General features: G+C 35.1%; 1 protein-coding gene across 1 annotated transcript in view; it reads right to left on the reverse strand.

Annotated features, from left to right (window-relative positions):
- Positions 1 to 12,546, reverse strand: part of Rab18 (RAB18, member RAS oncogene family) — a 33,130-nt gene extending 20,584 nt beyond the window's left edge. The window contains exons 1-2 of the mRNA XM_005334280.5: positions 12,292 to 12,546; positions 8,356 to 8,411 (exon numbers count right to left, since the gene is read on the reverse strand). Coding sequence (XP_005334337.1) covers positions 8,356 to 8,411; positions 12,292 to 12,359 — 124 coding nt within the window. The 5' untranslated portion in view covers positions 12,360 to 12,546. The remainder of the gene's footprint in view (positions 1 to 8,355; positions 8,412 to 12,291) is intronic.
- Between the last annotated feature and the right edge of the window lie 695 nt (positions 12,547 to 13,241).

Genomic DNA, 13,241 nt, shown 5'->3' on the forward strand with positions numbered 1-13,241 from the left:
TGTTCCAAATATTTTTTTTAAAAGGTGGAGGCTGGAAATGTGGCTCAGTGGTTAAGCACCCCTAAGTTTAATCCCCAGTACAACCCCCACCAAAAATATCTTGCTTCCTTCATTCCTTGTCTTTCTTTAAGTCCTACATCACCCTAATGCCAAAAACTGACAGAGACTTTAAAGAAAACTATTTACCAATATCTCTCATAAACATAAATGGAAATCCTAAACAAATTTTACATAATGAATCAAAAAAATGTATAAAAGAACAAAATGTCATGATCACAAAGGGATTATCCCAAAAAATGTAAGGTTGGTCTAACATTGAAAAAAAAAAATCAATGTGTACTTCACTATATTAAACAAAAAAAAAATACCACATGATCATCTCAACAGATGCAGAAAATATACCTGACAAAACTGAAAATGTATTCCTAATAAAACCTCTCAATAAACTAGTAATAGAAGAGAACTTCCTTTACTTGGTAAACAACATCTACGAAAAAAACACAGATAACATCATACTTAGTGGTAAAAGACAAAAAAGTTTTATCCTAACATCATGTACAAAATAAGGGTATCAACTTTTACCCCTTCGATTTAACATGGTACATTATTACTGAAGATTTTTAGCTAGAGCCATAAGAAATGAAGGGCATATAGGCTGAAAAGAAAGAATGGACTAGAATCTTAAGGAAAAAAAAACCCTTCTAGAGCTTATAAGAAAGTTCAGCAAGGTTAAAGAATAACAACAACAAAAAAAATCAACATTAAAAAATCAGAAATATTTATTTATTTAGTAATAAAGGAAAAATGAAAAAAACACCATTAACAATGAAAATCTATTGAATATTTAAAGTTAAATTTGGCAAAAGTTATGAAAATACCTATACACTGAGAATTACAAAACAGTCAGAGAGAAATTCTGAAGACCTAAATGGAGAGATAATAAAAATTAGGTTCTATGATCATAAAATCAATATTGTTAAGTCAATTCTCCTCAAAATGATCTATAGATGATTTCTTCAAAACCCAGCAAGCTTTATTTTTAAAACAAGCAGACTCTAAAATTCATTAGAGAATGCAAAGGCCAGAATGACCAAAACAACTTTAAAAAAGAACAAAACTGACAGATTAACAATATCTGATTTCCAGACTTTTTTATTATAATGCAACAGAAATTAAGACAGCGAGATAATGACATAAAGACAAATAGATAAATGGAATAGAATGAAATCCAGAAATATATCTGCACATATAATGACAACCAACATTTTTACAGAGGTACAAAAGCTTATTAAGTGTAGAAAGGACAGTCTCTTCAATTGATAGTGTTAGAACAACTAGATCTTCATATGCAAAAGAAGAAAAACAAGAAATTTTGACCCATACTTCATGCTGTATTCAAACACTATTTCAAAAAATTTTGTTTGTCACTGATATACAGAAATGCCTTTGATTTATGGGTATTGATTTTTATATCCTGCTACTTTGCTGAATTCATTTACTAGTTCTAGAAGTTTTCTAGTGGAATTTTTAGGGTCTTCTAGGTATAGAATCATATCAGCATATAGCGCCTATTTGAGTTCTTCTTTTCCTATGTGTGTACCTTTAATTTCTTTTGTCTAATTGTTCTGGCCAGTGTTTCAAGAACTCTGTTAATAAAAGTGATGAAAGAGGGCATCCCTGTCTTGTTCCCATTTTTAGAGAGAATGCCTTCAATTTTTCTCCATTTAGAATGATGTTGGCCTGGTGCTTAGCATAGATAGCCTTTATGATGTTGAGATATGTTCCTATTATCCCTAGTTTTTCTAGTGTTTTGAACATAAAGGGGTGCTGTATTTTGTCAAATGCTTTTTCTGCATCTATTGAGATGATCATATGACTCTTTATGTCTATTGATGTGGTGAATTATATTTATTGATTTCCATATGTTGAACCAACTTTGCATCCCTGGGATGAATCCCACTTGATCTTGGTGCACGATTGTGGTGAGCCATTTCTGCGGACCATAGCCGCCATTACAATATGGCGCTGGCTGCCACTGTGGTCAGTGATAAACAACTCCTTATTAGGGAGAGTTGGCGAGTTTTGAGATAACACCCTATGAGAAAGATCCACGTGGCAGCTTTGCATTGGGGCTTGGGGTGCTTTATTAAGGCTGGGAGGCACGGGTAGGAAAGGAGAAGCTTGAAGATATTTTTTGAATAAAGGCCTGAATAAACTGCTGAAAGAAGAATCCTGTGTTGCGTCTCCTTTGCCGGCCGGGGGTCGCGACACACGATCTTTTGATGTTTTTGTATTCAATTTGCCAGAATTTTATGAGAATTTTTGCATCTATGTTCATTAGGGATATTGGTCTGAAGTTTTCTTTCATTGATGTGTCTTTGCCTGGTTTTGGAATCAGGGTGATGTTGGCCTCACAGAATAAGTTTGGAAGTGCTGCCTTTTTTTCTATTTACAGAAATAAATTGATAGAATTGGTATTAGTTCTTCTCTAAAGGTCTTGTAGAACTTGGCTGTGTATCCATGCAGTCCTGGGCTTTCTTGGTTGGTAGACTTTTGATGGTGTCTGCTATTTCATCACTTAAAATTGATTTGTTTAAATTGTGTATATCATCCTGATTCAATTTGGGCCAATTATATGACTCTAGAAATTTGTCGAAGTCTTTGATATTTTTTATTTTTTTGGAATACAAGTTTTCAAAATAATTTCTAATTATCTTATGTATTTCTGTAGTGTCTGTTGTGATATTTCCTTTTTCATCACGTATGTTAGTAATTTGAGTTTTCTCTCTCCTTCTCTTCGTTAGCATGGCTAAATGTCTGTCAATTTTATTTATTTTTTCATAAAACTAACTTTTTGATCTGTCAATTTTTTCAATTGTTTCTTTTGTTTCAATCAATTTCACTGATTTCAGCTGTTATTTTAATTATCTCAAGTCATTTATTTGTTGACTTTTTTCCTCTTTTAAGGAATGAACTCCATGCATTGGGTAAACAAGGAAAACTACCCCATTTACAATAGCCTAAAAAAAAAAATACTTGGGAATCAACTTAATGGAAGAGGTGAAAGATCTACATAATGAAAATTACAGAACCCTAAAGAAGAAGTCAAAGAAGACCTTAGAAGATGGAAAGATCTATCTTGCTGTTGGATAGGCAGAATTAATATTATCAAATGACCATACTTCCAAAAGCACTAAACAGATTTAATGCAATTCTGATAAAAATTCCAATGACATTTCTCATGGAAATAGAGAAAGCAATCATGAAATTCATCTGGAAAAATAAGATACCTAGAATAACTAAAGCAATCCTTAGCAGGAAGAGTGAAGCAGGTGGCATCACTATACCAGACCTTAAACTATACTACAGAGTAATAGTAGACCAAAACAGATGGGTAGACCAATGGTACAGAATAAAGGACACAGAGACTAACCCACAAAATTACAATTATCTTATATTAGACAAAGGTGCCAAAAACATGCATTGGAGCAAAGACAGACTCTTCAACAAATGGTGCTAGGAAAACTGAAAATCCACATGCAACAAGCTGAAATTAAACCCCTATCTCTCATCATGCACAAAACTCAACTCAAAATGGATTGAGGACTTGGGAATAAAACCAGAGACCCTGCATCTAATAGAAGAAAAAGTAGGCTCTAATCTCCATCACGTGGGATTAGGCCCCAATTTCCTTAATAAGACTTCTGTGGCGCAAGAATTAAAATCAAGAATCAATAAATGGGATGGACTCAAACTAAAAAGTCTCTTCTCAGCAAAAGAAACAATCTGTGAGGTGAGTAGAAAGCCTATATCTTGGGAGCAAATCTTTACTCCTCACACATCAGACAGAGCACTAATCTCTAGGGTATATAAAGAACTCAAAAAGCTAAGCATCAAAAAAACCCAAATAACCTCATCAATAAATGGGCCAAGGATCTGAACAGACACTTCTCAGAAGATGACATGTGATCAATCAACAAATATATGAAAAAATGTTCATCATTGCTAGCATTTAGAGAAATGCAATCAAAACCACTCTAAGATTTCATCTCACTCCAGTCAGAGTGGCAGCTATTATGCATACAAACAACAATAAGTGTTGGTGAGGCTGTGGGGAAGAAGGTACACTCGTACATTGCTGGTAGGACTGCAAATCGGTAAAGCCAATATGGAAAGCAGTATGGAAAATTGGGAATGGAACCACCATTTGACCCAGGTATCCCTCTCTTCGATCTATACCCAAAGGATTTAAAAACAGCATACTACAGGGACACAGTCACACCAATGTTTATAGCATCACAATTCACAATAGCTGTACTGTGGAATCAACCTAGATGCCCTTCAATAGATGAATGGGTAAAAAAAATGTGGCATTTATACACAATGGAATTTTACTCAGCAATAAAAGAGAATAAAATCATGGCATTTGCAGGTAAATGGATGGAGTCAGAGAAGATAATGCTAAGTGAAGTTAGCCTATCCAAAAAAACCCAAATGCCAAATGTTTTCTTTGATATAGGCAGTCTGATTCATAGTGGGATAGGGAGAGGGAACATGGAAGGAATAGACGAACTCTAGATAGGGCAGAGGGGTGGGAGGGAAAAGGAGAGGGCATGGGGTTATTAATGATGGTGGAATGTGATGATCATTATTATCCAAAGTACATGCATGAAGACACAAATTGGTGTGAATATACTGTGTATACAACTAGAGATATGAAAAATTGTGCTCTATATGTGTAATAAAAGTTGTAGTGCATTCCACTATCACATAAACATAAAAATTTAAAAAACAGTAAAAAAAATTATCCTTAAAATAAAACCTAAACTGTAAAACTTCTAGAACAGAGAAAAATCATTGCAACCTTCTGCTTGGCAAAAGCTACAACATTGAAAAACTGATAAACTGAATTTCATTGAAATAAAAAAAACATGTACTTAGAAATATACTGTAACAAAAATGAAGACAAGTCAAAGACTGGGAGGAAAAATTTTGCAAAGCACACAGAATATCTAATAAGGGACTTTTATGCAGGATATATGAAGAATTCTCTAAACTCAAAAATAAGAAATAAACCCAATTTAAAAACTAACGAAAGACTTAAACAGACACTTCACACAAAAAAAATAAATATATACAACAGCAAATAAGAACATAAAAAGATCCTCAACATTATTAGTCATTAGAGAAATGCACATTAAACCACAACTCACAGCTATTTGAATGGCTAAAATTTAAAAGGCTGCTCATACTAAATGTAAATGAGGGATGTGGAAGAACAGGAATTCTCATAAGCTCCTCACGGGAATGCAAATTGATATAATTACTTTATAAAAATACAGCCAAACTGTTTTCCAAAGTTAAATATACATATACCATATGACTCAGCAATCCCCCTGGTGAATAGGTACTATAAAAAATTAATATTCATATAAAATCCTGTACATGAATGTTTACAATAGGTCTATTCACAATTACCAAACCTAGGAAAACGTAAATGTTCTACAATAGGTGAATGGATAAAACCCAAGTGGGACATTCATACAATGGAATTAAACTCAGCTGAAACAAAAGGAAATAAATTATTTCCAACAACCTGGTTGAAGCCCCACCATTAAATACCATTAAGCAAAATAAAAGAAATATGTCTCAAAAGATTATATGCTATGTGGTTCCATTATAAATGACAGTCTCAAAAAAAAAAAAAAGACTCAGGACCTATCTGGGGAACAAATTACTTACATTGTCATCAGCATGCTATAATCTTAGTATTTGTTTCTACAGAAAACAAAGTAATGTGAACAACCTATGATCTATCATTCTGCAACTCTCCATGTTTCATTTGAGATGGAAATGAAGATACCTTCATATTATATATAGGCCTATTCCTTCAGTAAAATCTGAACTTTAAGCAAGTTTATTTTTCTACCAATTACTATTCCTCTACTCCACATTATACATTACCAGCCATCCTCTCAAAAAAAAAAAAAATAAGTTTTGCTACTAAGTAACTTTTTAGAGGAGCAAAAAGCACAAAACCAAATTAAAATGGATATTGAATTATTAGTGTTTTAAATAATTACCTTTCTTAATCTATAAATATCATTGCTATACAAAAGCTGAGTAATATCTCATTTTTACTAAAAGTTTAGAGGCACTATGAATTCATATTGAAAAAAATAAAAAAAGAAGAGCTCTTTGTTATAGAATTTTAAGTAAGAAATATAAACAGAACGAGGGCATTTGAAAAATCATTTGACAACCAGAGCTGGGCTGACAGGATCATGTATTGTCCTTATAACCTGTTGCAGGTAAGAATTATCAATAGATACTAAAATAAGAGTGTAAAGAGTGTAAGAATCAGAATGTCTGTCTATACAGTTTCAAAAAATATCTCCATAAGAAATCTATTAGTTATAAAGGGAAAATATTAACTTCACAGTGGAAAATAATATATCACAGGGCTGGGATTGTGGCTCAGTGGTAGAGCGCCAGCCTAGCACACCGGGACATGGGTTCGATTCTCAGCACCACATAAAAATAAAGGCATTGTGTTATGTCCATCTACAAAAAAAGATTCTCTCTCTTTCTCTCTCTCAATCTCTCTCTCTCTCAATCTCTCTCTCTCTCCATCTCTCTTTAAAAATAATAATTATATATCATCCTATGTGAACAAAGTTGCATTCTAATGGGACAAATAAATATGGTTTGCTCCTGACATAATGTGTGGAGAAGGTTTTGTGAAATTCATACCAAAAATACATGGCTAGAATCTAACCATGAAGATACACTCAAAAGCACAAATTGAGGGACATCATACAAAGATTTATAATTTTCAAAACTGTCAAGGCTATGGAAAGACAAACTGAAAGCCATTACAATTAAAAGAGACTGAAGAGAACTGACAACTAAATTGAATGCTTGACCCTAGATAGGATCCTAGACCAAAAAAATTGTTTTTCTTTTGTTATACAGAATATTAATCAGACAATTAATGAACCTGTCTGTAGACAGGAGAATTATATCCAAGCTCATTTAGGAAATAAGCATTAAGGTATTCAGATTAAAAACATGTCTGCAACTTATTCTCAAACAATTCACTAAAAAAGAACACTATTTAAATAGAAAACAATAAAACAAATGTAATAAATATTAAATTTGGGGGAATTTGATTAGAATATATAAGCATTCTTTACTATTTACTAGAACTTATTTCTAAGTCTGAAATTATTTCATAATAAATAAAAACAAATAAAGCCAGTTGAAAGAAACTTTTTCTTTTCCCTGACAATAAATAATACTATAGTCATTTAGAATTGGAAGAAAAATGTATCTCTCACCAAAACCTCTCAACTTACAGATGAAAAGATCCAAGTGTTAAATGACTTGCTCAAGATCACACCTCGTTCAAGAAGAAACCATGACAACTGTACAGATCTAACCCAGTTGAACAATCTTTCAACTATTCCAAAATGTCTCCTAATGGCTTTATATGTTGTCTACTTTCCAAACATGTGATATTAAAATATTTACTTCTATTTTCTCAAATATTATTATATGCTAGCGTAATAAACCACTTTCAGGCAATCTAAAATTTATTTTTAAAAAGCAGTTGGGGCTGCCAGGCACAGTGGTGCATTACTATAATCTCAGTGGCTCAAGAGGCTGAAGCAGGAGGACTCACATGTTCAAAACCAGCCTCAGCAAAAGCAAGACCCTAAGCAACCTAGTAAGACCCTGTGTCTAAATAAAACACAAAACAGGGCTGAGGATGTGGCTCAGTGGTCAAGTGCCCCTGAGTTCAATCCCCAGTACCAAAAAAAAAAAAAAAGCATTTTGTTATCATTGCTCCTAGTAATCTTTAATAGATATTATCAATAAATGAGGGAGTTCAGAATATATACCAATCACTGCAGTAAATGTTAAAACTATAAAATTGACCAAATATGTATTATTCACCATTAAAGCCCCACCTCTTAGGACAGTATCTGCTATATAATACTCAAATTATTGCGCACGCTAACAAATTAAAAGAAATCCATAGTTATAGGAATGAAACATGTATAGATAATCACATTAGTAACATCAACAAAATGGCATGGGTAAAAGATAAAGAAGTTGTTTTTGCTGGGTGAGATGTAGAAAAGACTTTGGAGTTAATGACACCAAATTTAAGTCTTGTTTTTTTTATTTTTTATTTGTTTTAATTAATCTAAGTTAAGTCTTAAAAGACAAATAAAATTGCAACACACAGGGAAGCAGTGGGGTGGCAAGAAGAGGATAGGGGGATTTAGACAAAACAACAATTTTAAAAATTAAAAAAAAATCCTTCTAAATTTTTAAACTTAGGCTTACCTATTGTTGCTGCAAGTTCTGGATCAAAAGTATCATCTGTGAACCTCAAGAGCAGGCTAAAAGAGAATTAAAGAGACAGATTAGGAATTCAGCTTTTATTTCTAATCATACGACAAATGTGTTCATCACAGTTATATTTTGTCACAAGTTATTAGACGCAGATAAGAAGAGCTGATGTAGGACAGCTCTGGTAATACTACCTCAGGGAAGAAATATCAGAAGAAATTAAATTATTGAAAAGGCAATTTTAAAAATCCCAAGAACAAAGCAGCTTACTCATAAATGTATACCCTATGTTCCCCTCCACAGTTCCTCAAATACAAAAAGGTGTTTTTTGTTTTTGCTGTTGTCAACTTAAAGAAAAATTTGTACTGGCATGCCCTTCTAAGAAAATGATAGCTTTCATGGATGAAGGGGGTGAAAATCAAGTTTCTTGAAATGAAATGAAATAACTTTAAAAATCTGTTGGGTATCTATTCTGTACTCAAGTAAAAAGAAGAAACTATAAAAGCATACTATTTTGTAACAAGAAGTATAACTATTATCCATGTGCAAAGAAAAGATATGGTAAAAAGGAAGGGAGAAAGATCAGTGACAGGCAGAGTAGGTATATTCTGGCAAATATTCCTTAGGTTGTATGAAACTAAATAAGCATTTTGGACTAATGAAGGCTTTAAAAAAAAAAGGAATGAAAAAAATATTCTGAAAAGTTAATGCCAGGGGAAAAAAGGAAGAAAAATCAACAGAAGGAGTTAACAGCCATTATTATATGGTTATGAGGAGAGAGGGAAAAACTAAACTTGGAAATGGTAAAGAAATCAGAAAGGAAGAGATAAAAACAAGACATCAGATTAGAAGGGTATGCTAAGATTTTACGTCTCCCAGCTTTATTTTACTTAATATGAGGCAGAAGGGTCAATTATTAAAAGTTGTTCAAAAATAAAATCTATAACCAGGCATGTCTGTTATCCCAGTGACTCAAGAGGCTGAGGCAGGAGGATTGTAAATTTAAGGTCAGCCTTAGCAATTCAGCAAGGCCCTAAAGAACTCAGGGAGAGGGCTGGGATTGTGGCTCAGTGGCAGAGCATTCACCTAGCATGTGCAAGGCCTAGGTTCAATCCTCAGCACCACATAAAAATAAATAAAATAAAGGTATCGTGTCCAATTACAACTAAAAACTAAATATTAAAAAAGAAAAGAACTCAAGGAGACCTTGTCTCAAAATAAAAAATAAAAAGGGCTGGAGATGTGGCTTAGTGGTTAACTGCTCTTGGGTTCAATCTGAAATACCAAATAAATAAAATAATAAATCTAAGCCTTTCTTTAAAAAGCCCAAAATTTACAAAATTAATCAATCTGCTCTTAAATAACTACTAAAGCATAAGTTAGTTTTATCAGCCTGTTTGTATTTAAAAAATTAAGAAAATCATTATCCCATTATCATGATAGGGAATTGGTATGGTATAAAGCAACAAATCCAAACTGAGTGTAAGTCAGATCTTTGCCAGGGTACAGTGGTAGCCCAAAATATATTCTTAACTCTAGGAAGGATATCAATTTAGATAACAGAAGGGTTCTATAAATTCTTCCCTGTTCTTGATACACTTTGCTACATTTTTACTTTATCAGGCCTAGCCATGAATTAGAATCTTAAACTGTACATTTAATTTTGGATAGTGTTTGAGAGGTTTCTATCCCAACCTCTTCACTTTTCCAGCGAAGACCTACAAAGTTCAAATATCACACACAAGGTTACACAAGCAGCAGCACTAGTTTCACAATCTTGGTATCACAAAGTCTTTACACTCTTAACAATATGAAATAAACTGGAAGGAAATCAACTAATCAGATTAAGTTTTTTTTATTTTTTATTAAATATTTATTTTTTAGTTGTAGTTGGACACAATACCTTTTATTTATTTATTTTTATGTGGTGCTGAGGATCAAACCCAGGGCCACATACATGATAGGTGAGCACTCTACAGCTGAGCCACAACCCCAGCCCAAATTAAGATATTCTTTGTTGGGCAATAATTTCTCAATAACACAATGCCATTTCACTTCCACTTGATCTAGCTCTACAAAGAAACAGAAGCAAATTACTAGTTAGAACAACACTTTATGAGCATATGTATGACAAATGTTTTTGTACTAACTTGCCTTAAAAATCACTCACTTCAACTTTAAAGTCATTTATTGTTTTCTATAACACATCACACTGACCAAGAATGTCTATCTAGTTATAAAAATAACAGCTACGTCCCTAGGTGCAATTCTTTCTTTGAAGAGTACCACTGTTAAAATTTTGCAGTGAATAGTTCACAACTCACCATTAAGTACTGAGAAAGTTTTAAATGAATTATATATATATAAGATTGTTAGAGTGAATGAGCAAAATTGATAAATCCACATAACACACCATATTCTAAAAGGGGAACTAATTATCTCCAGTTCATTGTACCTCCAGTTAACCTTCCACAAAAAAATATACACAACTTAATTCACCATCCACTCATCATAAATTAATGTACCAACCTATCATATATTGGGTTAAATAACATGAAATGACAACCAACTATTCTTGTATTCAAAAACAGCAATTCATGTCTTAAATGAGGGCCCTATCTCAAGGGAAATGAAGAGGAAGGAAAGAAGGTTATGCAATTTCTAGTAAAATAATGTTTACTATATTAACTTCTGACCTTCAAATTGTACAAAAATAGATGGTGATCATGAAAATGATTTTGTTCACACTTTACACACACACACACAATTATGCTAACCCAGAGTGTTTTATTAATCTACTCCTTGGTATGTGCAAATTCTGCATTTTAGTATACAAAGTACATTAAATGAGAAGAACTGAGAGATTGTATTGTCAAACTTGAAAAAATTTACAAATTTTCAGATTTTTTACATTAGCTTGCAAATCCTTAAGTACCTAGAAAGGTAAGACTTCATAATCTTAAAAAGTTATTTGAAAGAAAGGTACATCAGAAAGTACAGCTAAATATGAGATTGCTTACAGGCCCTGGAGTTTAAAGATCAATAAGACCTAGACTATACAATCATAATCAGATGGTAAGGTTGACTTCACCTGGAGAACTCTGTTCAAAACCTGGATGAACTCACAAACCTCTGTCAACAGCCACTTACATCCACATCTGTCCTAATATGCAACTCTTGTGAATATTATTTTCCCTAAAGAAAGAGTCTAAAAAGGAAAGACAACACGTCCTTTGATCTCCATATGATGTGGCAAAAGAGAAGGAACCATTTCGCCTTATTTTCAAAGGTGGCCACAGCTTAAGCGCTCAAACCTTATACTAAAGTAAAATTTTCAAAAGTACAAGGCAAATGGGTTCGGTTCTTTCATAGCCGACTAATATTTTTTAAAATAAGACCCGACAATAGGCTGCGCCAAAATAGGCCAGGAATGTGACCTAAGGCGTCACGAAACTTCCTGTGTGGAACATTACGTATTTAGAGAAAGCCCGACAGATATTTCAAAGTGATAAAGTTACAACTCGTGGGGGGGGGGGGGTGACAGGTAGCCTGTACCCCAAGGCCAAGGCGAAGCGTCGATCCCTGCTGGACTCTGGCCCAAGCCCGCCCGCCACGCCCTGAACTCCGCGGTGGCAAACTGGCGGCCCTGGGAATTGTTTATGCTCGGTGCGACAGGAGGAACATCTATCCAGAGAACTTGAGCCTGGTCGAGGCCGTAAACCCGGCAGGTGCGGGGCGGGGCGCGGGGAGCAGAGGCCGCAGGGGCTGCAGGAGCGCGCGAGAGAACAACGAGGGCGCGAGCGAAGAGGGCCCGAGCCCGGCCACCGCCGGGCCAGCGCCGGTTACCGTTCCCTTCACGGCCCAAGAGACAGAGGCCGCAGAGGCAGAATGTGCCCCACCGCCCTCGTCACTGCCAGCACATCGCCTCACCTGGACTTGCCTACCCCACTCTCGCCGATGATGAGGATCTTCAGAGTGGTCAACACGTCCTCGTCCATCCTGACCCTGCTCTGCTCAGAGCCCAGCTGGCCACCGGGTCCGCCTCTTGGCCCTTCACCGCGGAGGGTTGCCTGCGCATGCGCACCGCTCGACGGCTGCCACCTTCTTTTCAAACCGGGTGTTTGGGTTGCTGAAGCTCGGGACGCCCGTTCCGCCTTGAGGTAGCTCTGCGTCTGCGCACGCCGAGAGTCAGGCGTCTTTTGGGAGAGCAGGTTCCTCCCGTGCGCAAGCGCAGATGGGGAAAGCCGCGTGTGACCTCTCTTACCAAGCTTGAACTCCTCCCCAACCCTGAGATAGCCCTCCTAAGATTGTGTAATTGGGCGATGACTTGAGTCCCAGGAGTGTATTCAAAGCTTCTTTTATTGCAGCAGTCGCTCATGACAGCTGTTTTGAGGTGGGAAAATCATTCCGCTTTGAAGCAGATTACCTTAAATGTAGGTCCAACACTACCATATAATCACTTTGTCATGTTATTTAGCCACCTTGGCCTGTTTCTCCATCTCAGGGAGACAATAATTACTCTTATTTGCTTCTTAGAATTGTTATGAAGACTAAATGAGTTAATAAAGTCCTCTATGAAAGATGCAAATAAGTTTTAACCTCTTAGATTGAAGAGTATCCTTCACATGTTAATTCATCTTGAAAGGGAGTTGTAGACTTCGTGTAGATCAGGTACATATAAATCTCTAGCACAATTCCAAACCAACTGTTCTTGCTTGTAAAAACTGCTTCGTCATAACTGCAGGAATTGTGTATGTAAACCTTGTCTCTTCTACCACACTGCAAATCTTAGTGAAGGTACCAAATCTTTCATATAATACCTAACAAAGTGCCTGGTACATGGCAGGCACTCTATAAACTTTAGTTTTCATCCCTTATTT

This window comes from Ictidomys tridecemlineatus, chromosome 10 (genome assembly GCF_052094955.1).
Source record: "Ictidomys tridecemlineatus isolate mIctTri1 chromosome 10, mIctTri1.hap1, whole genome shotgun sequence".
NCBI classification, from domain to species: domain Eukaryota; kingdom Metazoa; phylum Chordata; class Mammalia; order Rodentia; family Sciuridae; genus Ictidomys; species Ictidomys tridecemlineatus.